The sequence below is a fragment of the Phocoena phocoena genome, chromosome 9 (genome assembly GCF_963924675.1).
Source record: "Phocoena phocoena chromosome 9, mPhoPho1.1, whole genome shotgun sequence".
Taxonomy (NCBI): Eukaryota; Metazoa; Chordata; class Mammalia; order Artiodactyla; family Phocoenidae; genus Phocoena; species Phocoena phocoena.
The window spans coordinates 17,158,641-17,179,476 of NC_089227.1; the positions used below are offsets into that span (position 1 = coordinate 17,158,641).

The 20,836-nt window shown below is 36.1% G+C and overlaps 1 protein-coding gene across 1 annotated transcript in view; it reads left to right on the forward strand.

The window, feature by feature from the left end:
- The window catches only part of NAMPT (nicotinamide phosphoribosyltransferase), a 37,217-nt gene extending 19,361 nt beyond the window's left edge, over window positions 1–17,856 (forward strand). The window contains exons 6-11 of the mRNA XM_065883389.1: window positions 109–245; window positions 4,661–4,886; window positions 6,620–6,739; window positions 10,299–10,439; window positions 11,628–11,762; window positions 17,145–17,856. Coding sequence (XP_065739461.1) covers window positions 109–245; window positions 4,661–4,886; window positions 6,620–6,739; window positions 10,299–10,439; window positions 11,628–11,762; window positions 17,145–17,255 — 870 coding nt within the window. The 3' untranslated portion in view covers window positions 17,256–17,856. The remainder of the gene's footprint in view (window positions 1–108; window positions 246–4,660; window positions 4,887–6,619; window positions 6,740–10,298; window positions 10,440–11,627; window positions 11,763–17,144) is intronic.
- Window positions 17,857–20,836: the final 2,980 nt, after the last annotated feature.

Here is a 20,836-nt window from a genome sequence, read left to right on the forward strand (position 1 = left end):
ATCTCTTTAAGAATAACTGAAGACAATAATTGCTTTGGGGGCTATGCTCTATACCTCAAGTATGGGTCTTTTCTTTTTTTGGATTTTGGTTTATGGTTTATTTTGCAGACTGCTGGCATAGGAGCATCTGCTCATTTGGTTAACTTCAAAGGAACAGATACAGTAGCAGGAATTGCTTTAATTAAAAAATACTATGGAACGAAAGATCCTGTTCCAGGCTATTCTGTTCCAGCGGCAGAACACAGGTAAAATTCTGTTTTCATCCTCCTATTATCTAACCTTGGTTTTCTATAACTAAATTTTTTCATTCTGGTAACTCAGTGATGTTTTGTTTAACTACAGAGCCAGGTAGTACAGTAAATATTCATGAATTTAAGCAATACTAATTCAGTATTCATACTCTGTATAAAGACTGGTCTCGGGGAGGTAGAAAACTTGTAACTGTCCTAATAGAAACAATTTAGGAGCTTGTTTCCAACTCATATATATTGCTCTGTAGGTTTTAAGGATTTTTTTAGCTTCTCTATTGCCGTGTGCAGATAGGTTGTATTCATTAAGTCTAGAAGCCCTCACTGTGAAACCTGGTCACTGTTTTCCCTTTCCCTGCTTTCTACATGACTTCACTTATCTTTGTTCTGGAAGTTATCTTCTGAACCCAGTACCCTCAATTATAGATGAGCAAGTTAGCCCCCTTTTTTTTTTTGCGGTACGCGGGCCTCTCACTGCTGTGGCCTCTCCCGTTGCAGAGCACAGGCTCCGGACGCACAGGCTCAGCGGCCATGGCTCATGGGCCCAGCCGCTCCGCGGCATGTGGGATCTTCCCGGACCGGGGCACGAACCTGTGTCCCCTGCATCAGCAGGCGGACTCTCAACCACCACGGAAGCCTGCAAGTTAGCCCTTTTGTTGAAAGGAAGAGTGTTAGAGTCTTCTTACGCTTCCTTATCTGATTTTACTAAAGCATCTCAAGTTAAACTAGAAGACAATTATGATCTAGGCTATAGCTGCTCTGATCCTAGAGTTAATTTTATTGCAAGTTAGTGGAGTTTTTAAAATGTACGCCAAACCTTATTTCTGGTTCTTATAACAAAAATTATTTAATGTAATTCGGGGCAGTTTATTAAATTCTACTCATACTTGAATATTGCAGGGTGTTAAAACCAGCAGTGAATAATGCTGAGCTTTGATCTCAGGCAGTCTCCTGGGTGCTACAAGGGATAGAAAGATATAAAGAATTAATCCTATCTTTTGGATTAAAAATAGTACACTAGCAGCGTTCTGCTCTGTTAAGTGCTTTTAAAGAGGTACAATTAAAGTGCTCTAGCAGTGCAAAGGAAGGAGAAGTAGGGTCATGTTCCACTGATAGGGTTGGATTAAGAAAGGTTTTATAGAGATGGTATGCAAATCTTGACTTCTTGAATGATTGGTAAAATTTAATGGCAGACATTAGGAGATTATTCATTCTCTAAGTATTTATTACATGCCTACCATGTGTTAAGCATGGTCCTGAAAGAGCAAGAATGAAAGAGGCAAATATGGATGTGTTTAGGGAATAAGAGCTGAAATGTATTTTGTAGGGACATTTTGTAGGGAATGTAGGGTAGAGTGGAAAGACAGGTTAGTAAACACCCTCAAATTTATTTTGATATTGAAATGTTAACTATTTGCTCATCATGCTAGATTATTCTAATTCCATTTTCAAATGGGAGTGGGCATGGAAGTTTTTGAGCAAAGAAGTGATGTCATCAGAGAAATACTGTCGAAAGAGTAATAGCGGGGCTATCTTATGAATTGAAAAACAGAAATGAAAAGTTAGGAGGATTTATAGGAAGCTGTTGCAATAATTTTGACAGATGATGAGGTTCAGATCCAAGTGGCTAAATAAATGGAAAGAAGGCGACAAACATGAGCATTGGCTAGGGAGATGAAATTGCTGGAACGTGATGATTTGAATTGGGGCTCAGTAGAGGGTACATTCAGCTAACATATATTAGCATTGCTTTATTAGTAGGCACATGAATACTTTCACATGTAAGTTTCATGACTGGTGAAACTGGGAAAATAAGAGTGACATCAACAGACCAGGATTTTAGGGTTGCAGTATTTTTATTTTTGGTCTTAGATAAAACTTCTTGTAGTACCCATATATTAGACTCTTCATTGATGCTTTTGTTTCAAAGTAATAACATCATGAGTATGATACTATACATCTGAGAATAAAGGTGATATCTTCTTTAGGGCTTTATGTTAAAACAGGTTGAAAATCGATTGTATTTTTATAGTCTTGTAATATTTACTACATCTGCAAATTTGACTCTTTAATGTGTCAGATGTTCTTAAATAGACAAGTCGTTTAAACAACAGCAAAGTATAGTGAAAAGAACTGTAGACTTAAAGTTGGGAAATCTGAGTGACCTTACAGCTGACATACTGGGTGGCCTTGGGCAAGTCATTTATCTCTCTGTTCTTCAGTTCCTCCATCCAGGAGGAGCTAAAATTTTACATCTCCTACATCAGAAGGTCATTGAGGGAAAATGAATTAACATCCAAGATAACTTTAAAATAAGAAAACACTAAAATTTAGAACATTGCCATTGTTATAAATATTTTCTTAAAGAATATATGAATCTGGACTTGAAAATATTCAATTATATAACTCTTCCTCAAACTTTGGAAAGGTATCAAATTAAATTAAGTAGAATTCATTGAACAAATATTTGTGATCTCCATATACCAAATATTATACTAGATGTTATTATGATTAGATTATGTGGAGGGTGCTGTGGGGAATGTCTGTGGGACGATGAGATGAAGAAACTCATTTTCCTCCCTAACAAAATGGATCTGTATTCCAGAAAAAAAAAAACCTGGGTTAAGGTACAGATTTTGGAAACTCTCACTACAAAGGTATTTTTTAAAAGCTTTGAGTGTTTTTCACATAGGGAGGTGTAGAGAGAGACCAGTGCCCCAGGTCACATTGAGAAAGGAGAGCATCTAGGGGAAACTGAAGAGGACCCACAGAAGTATGGGGAAAAAAATCAAAGCATGGGATATGTCATTGAAGTCATTGGGAAAGAAAGCTTCAGGAAAGTTCACATGCCAAAGAGAAAGCAAGTAAGATAAAGGCTAAAAATGAACCATTAAGTTTGCTAGACGTGATACACACAAATAGCAGAGTTAGTTGACTGTATTGATACAATGCTAGTAAAAAATAAGTGCATAAACAGTGACCTCTTAACTCTTAAGAGTTTGTTCTTACATTGCAAAGCTCTCCAGTGTTGGTACTCTTTGAGCTTAATTCTCTCCCTTATAAAGGGGACCATAGCAATTCTTGATATGAAGAAGGGGCTTCTCTTTATCCATGTCTTAATTTTCCCTTTAGCCTACAGATACTTGCATTAAGTGGAGAGTTGGCATCATAGCTACTTTGTTCACTGTAAAATGAGTTTTATATAAATACGCTATCTCTCCATTTCAGATGAGAGTAGTTCTGGGTAGCTAAGTCTTTACACCCCTGAAATGTGCATGCTCTGCCATCCCCAGCATAAGAAAAGTTGTTTACTTCAGTCCTTTAGAAAAAAATAAGAATAAAACAACAATTTCAAAAATAAATTAGTATGACTTTTCAAACAGTGTTGAGATAATCTTATATCTGCATGGGGTTAAATGAATGGGTTGTTTTACTTTCCATCATTTTACTTCGGAAAATGGGGTAGAGGCAAAGACTAGCAAATTAGGGAGAAAGAAAAATTACTTGGCATGAGAAAATGGTAACAATTCTAAAATTCATTATGAAGTTTTCTTTAAGAATTAAAAAAAATTTTTTATGTTATATATTGGTTAACCAGCAAGTACTTCGGTTACATGTCATTAATCTGTCCAAAAAGAACCACCATTATTGAGGACAGTGTAAAAATCACTATAATAATAATTGCCTAATAGAAACTCACACGCTTTATTTCCCATCTTAATTATGTTTTGCTGAAACTAAATATTATAATTCTTATTCCCGGAGTATATATTAAGTACTAGTGGATAATCTGTAAGTGAAATAAATGACTACCTGTTACTGGCCAACTGAAGATATAACAGGTAAAGAGTTAGTTTACTGTATCTATGCATGGTATAGTATAAATAATTGCCTAAGTAATTGCTTTTAAGTGTAAGATTTTGAAATGTAAGAAAGATAAAATGTGTCCCTTCTATTATTGGTATATGGTTTTGAAAATGCACAGAAGGGAGCCAAATGCTTGCATGGCCTAGCAGAATAATGGGAGTATGTGTTCATTCCTTCTAACATCTCAGTGTAACGTAGAAAGTGTCTGCAGCAGGTACTTTTTAGCTCACTCATTTTAAATGGGTAGGTTCAGGAGGTAGGTTCAGGAATACTAAAAAAGAAAATAATGTAGTTTATAGTTGGTTGAACATGACTTAAGAGTTTAAATAACTATTGGAGAGGAATGAGATTACTTATAGTCTTAAAAATTGGCCAAGGAGTGGTTTGGCTCAGATACTCAGTTAACCTTTTGATGTGCATTTATTAAACTAAATCACTCACCTTCTCTGCAGTGTTGAAGGTGTAGTATAGTAAACATGAGGTATGATTCAGGAACATATAATGTGTCTGCCTAAGTAAATCTGTATTTTCATTTTGTTTTCTAGTACCATAACAGCTTGGGGGAAGGACCATGAAAAAGATGCTTTTGAACATATAGTAACACAATTTTCATCAGTGCCTGTATCTGTGGTCAGCGATAGCTATGACATTTATAATGCGTGTGAGAAAATCTGGGGTGAAGATCTAAGACATTTAATAGTATCAAGAAGTACAGAGGCACCACTAATAATCAGACCTGATTCTGGAAATCCTCTTGACACTGTATTAAAGGTAAATTTTAATACGTAAGTTGACTATTAAAGTGCCTATAGACCAGCTGCATCGACACTACTTTTAATTTCATTTATACACACACCATTTCAGAACTCTCTGGACTAGTCCCCTTATTTTAGAGTTGCAACCCAGAGAGTAATAGATTTGCCCAAGGTCACGCATTAATAACAGAGAAAGGATATCCAGAGTTATGGATTATTTATATACTGTCAAAGAAACAGTTAAGTACTGTTGAATAGATACTTTCTTTTCTTTTTACCTTCAAAATTAATTAATGGTGTTAACATTTTAACCAGTCCTGTGATTTGGTTACCAAGTTTGTGGGTTCGTTCTTTTTCCTTTATCATTGCTGTACCTTTGAAGGTTTTAGTGCAAAAGAAATATGTGCAATGTAATGTGGAATAAAAATAATTTGGAAATAGTTTTCAAGTAGAGATTCTTTACAGATACTGTTGATTCTCAATATAGCCTTGTTGCATTTTTTTTAGTGTTTAGGACTTGGTTTACCTTCTTTGAAAAGCACTAATAAGAGCAGGTTATTGATGCTTACTACTAGAAAAATATAGTGCTATGTGTGCTTTGCTTTAGCTATGTCATTATTTAATCTCTGAAAATCCTATGATCAATATTACAATCTCTTTTTTATAGACAAAGAGACCAGCTTAGAGAGGTTAAAATAAACTTGCTCAAGGTCACATGACATGTAAAATAAGCCAAGTTCCAACGTAGGTCTTCGTGGCTATCACCTTCCCTCTTTACCACACTGTTTGCCAGCTGATGATTAGGTGATGAATTACCCCTTAAGAAAGTGGGGTGTAGAATCAAGGACGTCTTTTCCTGTCCTGTTAATAGGCCATCTGAAGGTCTGATCTTAGCCCTGAAATATGAACAGATTTGGTTTTAGCAAACTGAACAGGTTGCATGTTTTTCCTGTTACCTAATAAAAATATCCAAACCTCGTTTCAGGAATCAACAGAGTTATCAGTATGGAATGTTTTCATTGTTAGAACAGTTTATTTAGGAAAAGGGAGTGATTGTTGGGTAGATCTTTGGAATCTCTGACCAAGCGTTCTGAGAAATTTTCAGTCAGTGTTGAGGTATTTCAGCTGCTCCCAAACTTGCAGTAGTTAATGAATAAGTGGGACAACTTGGCATATTAAGCAATTTGGTTTTAAAAATGGGTGTCATTGTTAAGTGAGAAGCACCTCAGAGAAACTATGGGTTTTATCTGCTTCATTTCCAGCTTTATCTGCGTATCATGATTTCTTTGAACTTTGTAATTCAGATGGATTCGTGTCAGACAAATTAAATTATTGGGCACAAGCAGAAAATATCCAAATCAAAAGTATAATCATGTTTTTTAAATGATGTTTTATATACCTTTGAAAAATATTATATTTACCACTGTAAGCTCCTAATGTTAAAGGGTTTTTTTTTTCCTGAATCTAATTTGAAAAATGTGAGGGAGGGAAAACTACTTGTGTTCTGAGCCACTTTACAGTATAAGTTGACTTGGTAGAAAATTGCATGCCTGTTTCTAACATAATCAAAAGGAATTGAGACAAAATTTTAGAAGGCTTATACATAGTATTGTAAAATTTAATTTAATTTTTATGTTCTCGACCTTGCTTTGCTAACAATCTTGGTTTTTTTTTTAAACTTTGGAAAGCTTTAGCACTTTTTTTTCAGTATTAGTTATTTTGTGTTTGGCTGTGTATTTTTCCATACAGGTTTTGGATATTTTAGGTAAGAAGTTCCCTGTTACTGAGAACTCAAAGGGCTACAAGTTGCTGCCACCTTATCTTAGAGTTATTCAAGGGGATGGAGTGGATATTAATACCTTACAAGAGGTACGGATTTTATATTAACAGTTTCAATAAAGCAATCCTTATAATTAAACTCCTTTTTATTAGTTTGATAAAGAACACATTAATAATTTAAGTACAGCTGTGATTCTTTTAATAAGCGTTTAAGATGGTTTATGTCTTTTCTGTTAATTGCTTAAAATTGAAAATATAGAAGTATATTTAAAATATATTAACTTAAAATACAGAAGTACCGGCCAAACCATACTGCCAGTCCTCATTGGCCGCCCTGGATGATGAGCCCAAAGAAGTGTCACTAGGAAACAAGAAAATGCCAGTCAAGGAATATTTTTTGTATATACAACAAAAAGTCTTGACACTGTACAAATAGGTCTCCGTTTTAATAGACTGGAGCTTCATGTTACGCTAACAGTGTGAAACTTGAATGATATTCATCTGTGCTTTTTCAAAAAGTATTGAATGGTTTGTCACCTCTTCTAAATTTAACATTGTTACCACTATTAGCCAAATAGCGTACGTTTTATGCTATCTTAAAACTTTTTCCTCTTTTGTTTCTCGGATAAGCTTCTAAGGAACTCAGTTTTTATGGAGTATTTTGGGTATTAAAGACTATCAGCGATACCACGCTGTAGACTGTCAGCTACTATAAAGCACTGAAATTCTAATGTATATAGTTTCACATGGAATTTTCTGCTTGAAAGAGTTCAGTGTGGTTAGATTAAGGGTCAGTACCCAAATTATAAATAGTTTGTTTTCCAAGGATTCATTTAGAAGTAAGAACTATTGGGACCTCCCCAGCAGTCCAGTGCTTACGACTCCATGCTTCCACTGCAGGGGCCAAGGGTTCCACCCCTGGTCGGGGACATTGCACATGCTGCACAGGGTGGCCAAAAACAAATAAAAATTAAATAAATAAAAGTAAGAACTATTGCATATCACTATCAGTACTTCTGTGGCGATATGCATTTAGAGCTTGAAAATGATGTCTGGAATAGATGTCTTGCAATAACAGAAATGAGGTTTCTTCTACCAACTCTCCCAAACTGCCTTGCCTAAGAAAAGTGGAAACTTCCCCAGCTCTTCTAAGGCTTTGATGTGAAAAGGAAGGAAGAAACAGAAGAAAAATCTGCAGCAAGGAAGAGGACCTGAGCATAGAAATCTCAGCTGGCATGTTTAATTGCAGTTGTCCTGTCGCTCAGCTGAATTGAAGGTTTCTGACCTTGTATCAGTTAAGAACTAGTACGCATACCTCCATTGTAGCGGGTATCCTCACACATACTTATCCCCCTTTCGGATGAAGAAATGTGGGCAGGGTACCGTATATCAGAATACGCATTAGCCCAGTGCGCTTCCCGTTGCTTATACCTACCCTTACTTGTTCTTAGGGGCAGCTCTTTAAGTTCGGTTGTTCCATCAGGTATTTGAACTTCCCTTTAAAAACTGAAGCTCTTTGGCTTTCCTTTTTTTCTTTTTGTTTTCTTTTTGTTTTCTAAATAAACTTTGAAAATGTGTATGCATTTTTAAAGTTGAGAATCAGTTCAGAACTTGAACTTTTTTTTTTTTTAAACTCCATGATCAAGAAGTTAAATATTGAGACAGATATTCTCTGGCATTGGTGAAACCTTAAACAGAATGGTCAGAGAATGAATAGTTGGTATTAATGCGGATGCGCTCATTACCTAAAGGGGGTAGTACCTGCTACCTGCTTTCTTCATACTGAAGGTGGGTCAAAGTAAGTCTTTAGAAGCAAGAAAAGGAAATTCATATAGCATTTTTGCTATGTCTAGTCAGATTTCCTTCTGATTTGTATGTGCAAATATTTTTAAACAGTAATTTTTACTCTAATTCCATAATTTCCTGTAACATTAATAGAAAAATTCACTTAAACTTTAAATTGTCTAAATTTCACAAGTTTTGGCAAAGCTATATGGGAAGAATATCTTATTGGTCCTAAAATACAGAGATATGACATTAGGTGATACTGTTCTTTGTGATTTACTCCTTCTTGTGCTTCTGAGGCTTACCTAAAACAGGTGACAGTTCTGAAACTATTTTCTCTGTATATTTTACCCAAATCTCCTTACCCTCCATCTGTTTCCATTTCTTCTCCCCCATTTTTTTGTTCTGCTCCTTGTATTTCTTCAGTATCGAAATGCACTTTTTAGAACATGCCTTAATTTTGTGTTGTCTTATAAGGTTTTTATTATTATTTTAGTTATACTTAGTTTACAGTTAGTTCAGTGAAAAATAAATCTGAATTCAGGGCCCTTGAGTACTTTTGGGTTCAGGTATAGTAATGAAAGACATGAGACTGGGTTTATGTACAACCTAAGGACTCACTTTAAAATAAATTGTATATGTTTCCATCTTGATTCCTGACATATACCAGGAGAATTAGATGGCTGAGATTTTTTTTAAGTGTAGGCTTGTTAAAAGATGAAGGTCCTTGGAGTTTATCTATTTGTGTCTTGCAAGGTTGAAAATAAGGATAGATAAAAGGTCAGTTTGAGACTTTTGGTATTGGGAGGAATATGGCAAATTTATATTAATGATTCACTTAAAACTATTAAACTTGCTTACGATTTTCTGATCACTTCTGAAAGTTCTGTTTAAATAAAATGAAACGGGACTTTCCAGTTACTTCCTTTTGACTATTCTTATGAAATTAAAAATGGTTATTAAATTTTATTTGCCACCGTCTACCATAAAAGTGATGGAATATGTTAAATAAGAAGACAGATGCTAGGTAAATAAGTCCTGCTTAGGAAAAAGAAATACAAATGATATTGATAATAATGTAGATTAATAAATTAATGTAACTTTTAAATTATGTGTCCCTTGAAAGAACTATTCTAGTTGCTGGAACTCTCTGTTCATATAGGTCTCTCTTTCTGGCTTTTAGATGATCATTCTCCCAAAAATGATCCAATGATAAATCTTAACACCCAGTCAGTTCATAATTTTGCTTACGGCACTGGAGTACCAGCCAGAGTAAGAGGACTGCCAGTGTCTCAACTGTTACGCAGGAGAGGGTGTTTTATACTGTTTTACCACCAATATCCGTTGACTTTTAAATGCCCCATTACATATGACATGTGATAACATGTATTGAGATTTATTAGTGATGAGGAGTGTCATTTCTAGAATCTAGTAATTTGGGGCAAACATCCAGGCCCCATTGCTTGCGCTACTGACATCTGGGCAGTAACTGCAAGAGGTAGATGAGAGTTTACTCAAGTAACCTTAGGTATTTATAGCTATTATTTTTCTCCCTCTCATTTCCTCCATTCCCCCAACCTAAACCACAATCACTGTGACTACAACACAAATTCAGGAACTTTAAATGAAATCCCCTCCTTCTACACTTATCCCTTGGGCTGCCCTTTTTTGTGGTTGGTGGGTCTTTTAAAAGAAAAGAGTGGAATGTAACTTTGTGTAGACCTTATTCTTATCTCATTATTTACTGTGTTATAAAACAGCTTTGGATGGTGTATTCATCAATATGGCTCATGGATAATTAGCTCCTTCCTCTTCCAAATTACTTGGCTTAAATTTATTTATTTATATCTTATTTTTAATCTAGATTGTGGAAGGCATGAAGCAAAAAAAATGGAGCATAGAAAATGTTTCCTTTGGTTCTGGTGGAGCTTTGCTGCAGAAGTTAACAAGAGATCTCCTGAATTGTTCCTTTAAATGTAGTTATGTTGTAACCAATGGCCTTGGGGTATGTCATTGAACTTTTACTCTTGTGTTGTTAATATTTATGTATGTATGTTGAATGTACTTATTGAACACAATAGTCCAAGGATAATATGGTCTTGAACTGTTACTGTATTGTCAGGTACCCCTGACCTTGAGGCAGAAACAAAGAAGGAAAAGAGACAGGGGCTGATAACTTGACTTCAGAAAAAAATGGAGATTTGGGAAAATGAGAGATTATTTAAGAGAGATGATGCAGGTCAATTCATTTCCACTACTTCAGTATATACCTTTGAATCAAAAAGTTGACCATATTTGAACGAGAATGTCAGCTAACCTAGCCATCACGTATGTAAACACTGTCAAAGAATGTTTTAGGAAGGTGAACTATGACGTGTGAGTTGTGTTACTAGAATCATGTTCTGGTAGCCTTAAAACAAGGGAACCCAAGCTGCGAGCAGCTGAACAACAGTCTCCCTAGCTCTTCATAAGCTCTTGAGAGTCTGTGTATTAAAGGGTGTGTGTAGGAGATCCTAAGAACACAGGGGTTGGTTCCCTACCTTAGTTCACCACCAGCTTTCTTTGGCGAGTTCTGGGATTGCCTCTTCTGCTTCTCTTCTTATAGCCATCTCCAGCTGCTTCTTCCTTTCTGATCCTGAAACATTGTGCTCTAGGTCTCTAGGTTCTCTAGGTCTTCTTTGCTTCTGAGAGTAACAAGGTAATAGAATAAAAAGTAACAAAAGGGAAAAGGTTATGAAATAGGAAAGGCTTTATCGTAGTAAACTCCTCGTTCCCTTGCCACAGATTATATAATTGAGTTGACATAGATTGATTTTTCAGTAACACACATGTGCTGTACTTAGATCAGTTTAAGGGCAAGGCATAATACAAAAGGAGATACCTTAAGGGTCACATTGTTAACCTCAAAGACTTACTACAGATGGAGTATTAGTATTCTACACTGGTAAGAAAGGATATCCAAGATTTGGACTTTGTTCATACCTTCTTCATCACAGAGGACTCTGTCCTCCAAAACAGGCTAGAGTCTTCTCTCTAAAAGCCAGGTGTGGATTAGTTTAATTAATTATACGTACAAAGTGCCTTAAAATTTATATAAATTAGGTACACACTTTTTTTTTTTTTAATGGGGGTTGAGTGAACATTTCTGATGATTAGTCTTGTATTTCTCCAACTTTCTTAATTTGGATTCCAGATTAATGTCTTCAAGGACCCGGTTGCTGATCCCAACAAAAGGTCCAAAAAGGGCCGATTATCTTTGCATAGGACACCAGCAGGGAGTTTTGTTACACTTGAGGAAGGAAAAGGAGACCTTGAAGAATATGGTCATGTATGTATCTATGCTGATTTGGGTTTTTTTTTTTTTTGGTTTGGTTTGGTTTTTAAACAGTAGTAGGTTGACTCTTCAAATTAAGAAAGGAAGCTTTTATGTTTTATTTAAAGTGTTTACAGTTGCTGACCTAGCCTTCCAAAATACGATGAAAAACAAGAAATGGCTAGATAGTAAATATGAGACTTTTACATACATTGGGTGAAATATTTTGTAACATTCCAAAAAAAATTATGGTTTTCTACATAGTGATCAGCAGGGAGTGATTGATGAGCTTCAGTGAGTTTGCATATATTTGATCTTACTCTCATTGCCAATTAGCAGTGAATCGTTTCTGAATGGGAATAGTTAAGAATACTTAAAGGATGTTCTTCTTTGACTGCTCATAGCTATTTATGTTATAGTAAAACTTTGGTAATTTTATTAGATAAAAGAAGGGCTATCCAAATTCTAAAATGTTGTTAAAGACAATTCCCTTTTTCAAAACAATAGAATCTAGTTCAGATGGTTTTCTTTAGTCTCATTTGATTCTCCCAGCAGCTCTAAGGCAAGTTACGTTATCTTAGTAGTGTAAGATGTGAAAACAGTGAGACTTGATTCAGATTATATAACTAATAAATGGTGAAACCTAGACTTAACCAAGTTTTCTGATTTTAGTCAACCAAACTAGAAACATGTATAGTATGCTAAAGTAGTCTCTATGCTCGTTAACATACAAAAGTACACTTATATTCCTGAACTCAATAGTTTAAGCCACCAGATTGAAAAAGAAAATACTCTTTTTTAGAGGAAAATTACTCATGAATATTCATATTCTCAGAGGAGGGTTTACACTAAACATAAATACACTAACTTATTACTTTAGATGTTTTTAACTTTTGATCCTTTATACCACATCACATATTTTGCTTATGTTACTTTTATTATATTCTTTTAAGATTTTGAGCCAGAATTAATACAATATGATTTTTCTGTTTAATGAAAAATATGTATAAGTCCCTAAAACTTTTAGAATTAGATTCCTTTATATAGCCTGTTACGCAGTTCTTTGCATAGCCTTCACTTAACTCTTGTACTGCCAAGACTTTAAGAGTATGTGAATGATACTCGAGAACATTTGAGTCACTAATCAATTTATGATCATCTAGACCTTTTGATTTAATAGGAACCACCTTTCCTCAATAGATTAAAGTTAAATTTATAAAGAAAATGTCACAGGAAGAGCAGTGTGATTTGAAGCAACACAAGGACAGATAAGATTGTTTCAAGATGGTGGAGTGGGAAGACCCTGAGCTCACCTCCTCTCACGGGCACACCAAAATTACAGCTATTTACAGAGCAAATACTGACGAGGAAGACCAGAATCTACCAGAAAAGATCTGCAACTAAAGCTATAAGGAAGGAACTATGACGAGGCAGGTGAGAGGGGCAGAGTCACAGTATAGTCAAGACCCACACCTGCAAGTGGGCAACCCATCAACAGGAGAAGAATATAATTTCAGAGGTTCTTCCAAAGAAGTGAGGGGTCTGAGCTCCACCTCAGCCTCTCCAGCCTGGGGCAGGTCCTGCACCAGGAAGATAAGCCAGCAGGGCTTATTTCGGGACACCCAGGGGGCTGTGGGAAATAGAGACTCTACTCTTAAAGGGCACACACAAACTTACACATGCTTTGAGACGCAGGGCAGAAGCAGTAGTCTGAAAGGAGCCTGAGTCAGACCCAGTAGCTGACCTTGGAGACACCTTGGGCCCCTCAGCTAGCTGCTCTTGGATTCAGCCCCACTCACTAGCAAGCCAACACAAGCTTCAGGACACCCTGGACCCCACAGCCAGCTGTTAGCAACTGGCCCTACCTACCAGCAGTCTGACACCAGCCCTCAGGACTTGGCTCTGCTCAGCAGTGGGCTGACACTAGCCCCGGGACCCCCCCTCCAGGGTTCCACAGCTAGCAGCCTTATAACTCAGCCCCACCAACCAGCCGCGAGCAGTCTACACACAAGGCCTGGCAACCAGCGAGACTGTGGAAGCTGTAGTCAGTCTTCCACAGCAGAAGGACCCAAGCAACCCACATAGGAGGAGCCCTACCTAGAGCAGCATATAGCTCTGGTGACCAGAAGGGATTCACTGCTGGGACACAGAGGAGTTCTACAAAAGGCAACTTCTCAAAGGTCAGAAAACATAACCAGCCTACCACGTACAAGAGTTCAAGATAATGATCTTAAAAATGATCAAAGAACTCATGAAAAGACTGGCTAACCAGAGTGAGAGTTTAGAAGTTTGTAACAAAACGTCAGAAAATATAAAGAACCAGAGATTAAGAATACAATAACTGAAATTAAAAATACACTAGAAGGAATCAACGGATGAAATGATACAGAGGAATGGATCAGTGAACTGGAAGACAAAGTAATGGAAATCACTTAAGCTAAAGAGAATAAAGAATAAAAAAAAAAATGAGAACAGTTTAAGACACCTCTAGTACAACATCAAGCAACTAACATTTGCATTGTAGTAGTCTCAGAAGGAAGAGAGAAAGGGGCAGAGAACATATTTGAAGACACGGTAGCTGAAAACTTACCTAACCTGGGAAGGGGAAGCACAGAGAGCCCCAAAAGGATCAAATCCAAAGAGGACCACACCAAGAAACACTGTAATTAGATTGTTAAAAGCAGCAAGGGAAAAGCAACAACTTACAAGGGAACTCTAATAAGGCTGTATAATCTGACTTTTCAGCAGCAAGTCTGCTGGCCAGAGGGATGGTACAATATATTTAAAGTGATGACAGGGTGAAACCTACAACCCAGAATACTCTCTACCTGGCAAGGTTTTCATTCAGATTTGAAGATATCAAAAGTTTTACAGACAACCAAAAGCTAAACGTTCAGCATCACCAAGCCAGCTTTATAAGAAATGTTAATAGGAGTAAACATGATAATTACAAAAGGAAATACCTCATCAGTAAAGGCAGTTATATAGTAAAGATAGCAAATCAAGCATATACTAAGGAAGTTTAAAAGACAAACAGTAAAATCACCTATAAGTAGTTCAGGGATACACAAAACAAAAAAGATATAAAATGTGTCAAAAGCAGTAATGAGCCTAAATGTAAGACATGATACCGTGAAACTCCTAGAAGAGAACATAGGCGAAGCACTCTGACACAAATCATAGTAGTATTTTCTTAGTCTCCCAAGGCAAAAGAAATAAAAGCAAAAATAAACAAATGGGGCCTAATTAAAAGTTTTGGCACAGCAAAGGAAACCGTCAATGAAACAAAAAGACAGCCTACGTTGATGGGAAAAATATTTACAAATGATATGACCAGCAAGGGGTTAATATCCAAAATATCCAAAAAGCTAATGTAACGTAATATCAAAAAAACCAGTCCGATCTAAAAATGGGCAGAAGGACTGAACAGACATTTTTCCACAGAAGACATCCAGATGGCTAACAGGCACATGAAAAGATGCTCAGCATTGCTAATTATTAGAGAAATGCACATCAAAACCACAATGAGGTTTCACCTCACACCTGTCAGAATAAATGGCCATCATCAAAAAGTCTACAAATAACAAATGCCGGAGAGGGTGTGGAGAAAAGAGAACCCTCTTACCTTGTTGGTGGGAGTGTAAATTGATACAGCCACTAGGGAGGACAGTATGGAGATTCCTCAAAAAACTAAAAATAGAGTTGCCATACGACCCAGCAATGCCACTCATGGGTATATATTCAAAGAAAATGAAAACATTAATTTGAAACCTATATACACCCCAATGTTCACAGCAGCATTCTTTACAATAGCCAAGATACAGAAGCAACCTAAGTGTCCATCAACAGATGAATGGATAAAGAAAATGTAGCACATATATACAATGGAATATTACTCAGCCATTAAAAAAAAAGGAAATTTTGCCATATGCAACAACATGGATGGACCTGGAGGGTATTATGCTATGTGAAATAAGTCAGACAGAGAAAGACAAATACTGTATGTTATTACTTGTGTGTGGAATCTAAAAAATAAATGAATATAACAAAACAGAAACAGTCTTACAGATACAGACAACAAATTAGTGTTTACCAGTGGGGAGAGGGAAGCGAGGAGGGGCAGGGTAGGGGAGTAAGAGGTACAAACTACTGTGTATAAAATAAATAAGCTACATGGGCTTCCCTGGTGGCGCAGTGGTTGAGAGTCCACCTGCGGAGGCAGGGGACACGGGTTCGTGCCGTGGTCCGGGAGGATCCCACATGCCGCGGAGCGGCTGGGCCCGTGAGCCATGGCCGCTGAGCCTACGCATCCAGAGCCTGTGTTCCGCGACGGGAGAGGCCACAACAGTGAGAGGCCCACGTACCGCAAAAAAAAAAAGAAAAAAAAAAAACTACACATGCTGTACATCACAGGGAATATAGCGAATATTTTATAATAACTTTAAGTGGATTATAATCTAAAAATAATAAATCATTATGTTGTACACCTGAAACTAATATTGTAAATCAACTATACCTCAATAAAAAAATTTTAAATAAAAAATAAAACTTAGGATAAAAAGGAAACAACATAATGACAAAAATGTTAGATAACATTGTATGCTCCTCACCTTCCGATGAGATGGAAAACTTCGGCATAGTAGATTACTTCTGTGGATTTTTCAGGAGAAACTAGAGGCAGATAATTCCTTAGTGAGACAGGGATGGCTTTACCAGACTCGAAAGGGAATTCAGTCCTAATTCTCTTAACTTGTCTTTGTTTTATCCTTGTGTGGATCAAATGGATTACACGTATCAGTGACTTCCGGAATATACACAGAGTTTTTAAAATCAGTGGCTGTGCATTAGTCAAGAAATCAATTTATGTTTCTCTTCTGGGTTTGGTTGCTTGTTTTCAGTGTTGGCTTTGTTTGCTTGCTTGCTTCTTTAAGGCCAAAACTCGTGATTAGAAAGTTTAGTAAATTCCAAATTGAGAAGTTTAATCGGTGTTGAGTCTTGGCTAGGAACGAGGGAAGGTCTGGCAGGCTTTCCTTGCTGATCTGTCAGTCATGCTTATCCGTGACAGCCATAGTTCTTCTGGGCAACCAAAGCAGTAAGCATCTTCCACCTGAAAAAAAAAGAGATGGGTCAACTAGGTTTTTTCATTTTTCCTTTAAGGAAAACTGTTTTAAGAATGTACTACTCAGATCATTCCTTTCCATAAAAGTTAAATGTCTCTACATCCCATTTTAGATCATGCCTGCTCTCCCAGCATTCTTTGTGAATAAAATCATTTCATAATTTGAACACTATCAGCATCTCTGTGTATTTGACTAACCTCATTCATCAAAGCATCACTTAAGAATTTTGTTTGATAGTCTAATATCATTAAACTTTAATATTGTTATATTTGTGCAGGATCTTCTCCATACTGTCTTCAAGAATGGGAAGGTGACAAAAAGCTATTCATTTGATGAAGTAAGAAAAAATGCACAGCTGAATATCGAACTGGAAGCAACACCTCATTAAGCTTTGTTTTATGACTGGGTATGTGTGTGCGTGCCTGCGTGTGCGTGTGTGTGTGTTTACGTGCATGCACACACGTATACACCTGTGTGTGTGAGTATGTAATACATAATGTTTATTGTACAGATGTGTGGGGGTTCTTTGTGTTTTATGATACATTACAGCCACATTATTTGTTGGTTTATGGACATACTGCCCTTTTCATTTTTTCTTTTTTCCAGTGTTTAGGTGATCTCAAATTAGGAAATGCTCTTAACCATGTAAAAGATAATTGCTAAAGTAAGCTTTTTAGGGCCCTTTGCCAATAGATAGTAATTCAATCTGGTATTGATCTTTTCACAAACAGAACCAAGAAACTTTTATATATAACTGAAGATCACATAAAACAGATTTGCATAAAATTATCATGATTGCTTTATGTTTATATTTAACTTGTATTTTTGTACAAACAAGATTGTGTAAGATATATTTAAAGTTTCAGTGATTTAACAGTCTTTCCAACTTTTCATGATTTTTATGAGCACAGACTTTCAAGAAAATACTTGAAAATAAATTACATTGCCTTTTGTCCATTAATCAGCAAATAAAACATGGCCTTAACAAAGCTGTTTGTTTTACTGTACAATTTGAAAATTATGTCAGGACATACCCAATAGAATTACTAAACCTCACTGCCCCTTGTAGAATATGTATTAATCATTCTACATTAAAGAAAATAATGGTTCTTACTGGAATGTCTAGGCCCTGTACAGTGATTATACACGTTGGTCATTGTATTGTACCAGTGAAATGCCAAATTTGAAAGGCCTGTACTGCAATTTTATATGTCAGATATTGCCTGTGGCTCTAATATGCACCTCAAGATTTTAGGAGATTTTTAGAGAGAATTTCTGCTTACACTCTAGAATATATACATAAATGTAAAATATTGACAGAAATGGAAGCAGTGTATTTTAAAGTAATTACACTTCTGAATTTATTTTTCCTATTCTATAGTTGATATGACTTAAATGAATTACTGGAATGGGTAGTAAGTGTACTTATTTTTAATGTTTTGATTCTGTTATATTTTTCATTTTTTTCAAAAATTAAATTGGATATTCAATTTTATGGACATCATTTATTAATTTTAAACTGAATCCCTCAATAAATAATGCTCAGGCAAGTTCTTAAATGAAGATAAATTATCCCAAATGAAAAGCATGATGACATGAGTTTGAATAATCTGAACCAGAAGTGGAAAGTTGGCTAAATTCGGTGTTCAACATCAATGTGTTCTAGAGTGATTAAACTGCTAGATTCTGAGTCAGTCATCACATTGGACTAGAGACCAGGATTTTTTAGATGTCCTTTCTGTTCTACGGCAGAGATTGGCCAGCTGTGGCCTGCAGGCCAAATTCGGACTACTCTTTCTGTAAATACATATTGTCTATGGCTGCTTTCTCACAAGAACAGCAGAACTTGAGTCATTGCAGTAGTGACCCTGTGACCCACAAAGCCTGAAATGTTTATTGTCTGGCCCTTTACAGAAAAGTGTGTCAACCCTGTTGTAAGAAAAGGAGTGTGCCTTGAGACAGAGTTTTTCGCTCTTTCGTCTTTTCTCATTTAAGAATCTGATATTAGAAGAGTATTTAGAAAAGCTTTAACAACATGACATCTTAAAAATGGAAAAGCCATAAATCATTTGGCCTAAACAGTTACATGAGAAAATATTTTATCACTAGAGTAATCTAATTAGAAGCGAGTTATCTTTATTAAACATCTTTTATAAGCATTATTATTAAGAAGAATATGGGATTTTGCAGATGATTCTAAACACCTGTCTAATGAGAACAGTAGGCATCATTCACACTTCTAGTAAGAGTTTTCATCCTGTAATCCCTGGTAGAAAATAATTTTAAGCTGATTTATTATTTTTAAAATCTAAGTAAAGAGTAGGAGTATTAAGAACACACCTTGCTTCACAAAACATGCTAAGGGGCTTATAGAGAAGAAAAAGAAACTATTACCAATAACAACTTTGATAACCACCCATAATTTTGATTTTGCTGAAACACTGCAATTATACTGCAGATAACAGTCTTTATACACTGTGAATTTCAGCCGTTTCAGAGTATCTAGAGGAGTTTTATTTTAAAACTTTCAGTGAATGCTAAAATCTGTACATTTGTACATGGCCATAGATTGGGGGATGGAACGATTAACTCTGTTAGCTCTTAGCCACTTGGAATTGATTAATCCTGAATCTCCATCACGTAAGCACTTAGTATTTGGCCATCCCCATTCTGAGTAGAAACTGGGTGACATAGATATCAAATAGAACTCTGTTGTGTCACCCTTAAATTAGCCTGACTCTTGCAGACAAAAGCAAATGGCATGTGTGGGTTTGCTCAAGTCATTAGATTTGCAGTTTACAATAGTCAGTCCCCCTCAGTTCCTAATATCCTGAAGTATTATTTGTATTTTAAATAGGAGATAGGAGTTCTGCGTTAAGACTCTTTATTTGTACTCTATACTTAAAGTAAAATGGTTTTAATGATTATCCCTTATTTCCTTTCTTGAAATAAATTGTTATGAAAAACATTTTATAATGAAATCCATCTTGGAAAACTAGAAAGAGAAAAATGGCAAGGTAATTATTGTTCTGTTTGCCATAATTTAGAATACAAACTTAAACAAGTATTTTGTAGTTTTACATTCCTTTTTAACCCATCTAATGGAGAATGTCAGCTTTTCTCCCAAGTTGTATGTTAAATCAATCTAATATGTATTCAACATCAAAGATAAACATGTAATAAACATGGAAATAAAGTTTAGCTCTATTAGTGAAATGTTAAATTTGACTGTGTGCTTCAAATAATGGCATTTACAGAGTTACCTTTTTTAGGTATTCTTCCAGTTCAAAGAATTAGAGAATGAAAGAGGGAGAAACATCTAGGATGCCTTACTTTCTGCCTTGTGCACTCTATGGCAGTGCCTTTTACTAAGGACACTGGAGGAAGATCAGATTTGGGGGCAAAGAGCACAATTCCTCAGGTAAGATTTGAGATGCCTTTGAGACATTTAAATGTGGATTTTAGGTAGCTGGAGATACTGATTTGGATATGAATGTGATGTATAGATGGTCATTGGAGACTCAAGAGAGGATGCTTCTCTAGGCAGAGTATAGAGTATGGCATGGCAAACCACAGGCTATAGGCCAAATCCAACCCACCATCTGTTTTTGTAAATAAAGTTTTATTGGAACAGAGCCATGTCGATTAGTTAAACTATTGTTCATGGCTGCTTTCATGTCACAGTGGCAGAGTTGAGTGGTTGTGACAGACCTTATGGCCTGCAAAGCCTAGAATAATTTATTATATGGCCCTTTAAAGAAAAAAAAAAATGTGCTGATCTCTGCTATAAAGAAGAGAGGGCCCAGGGCAACACCACAGGCACTCTCAAAAGTTTTAAGTGGCAGGTAAGCAGGCAAAGGAGACTGACAAGCAGTAGCTAAAGAAATGAAAGGAAAACCAGGAGGTGGAAAGTCATGGAAGCCCAGGGAAGGGCTTTTTTTTTTTTTGCACAGGTGTTGAATACTGCTG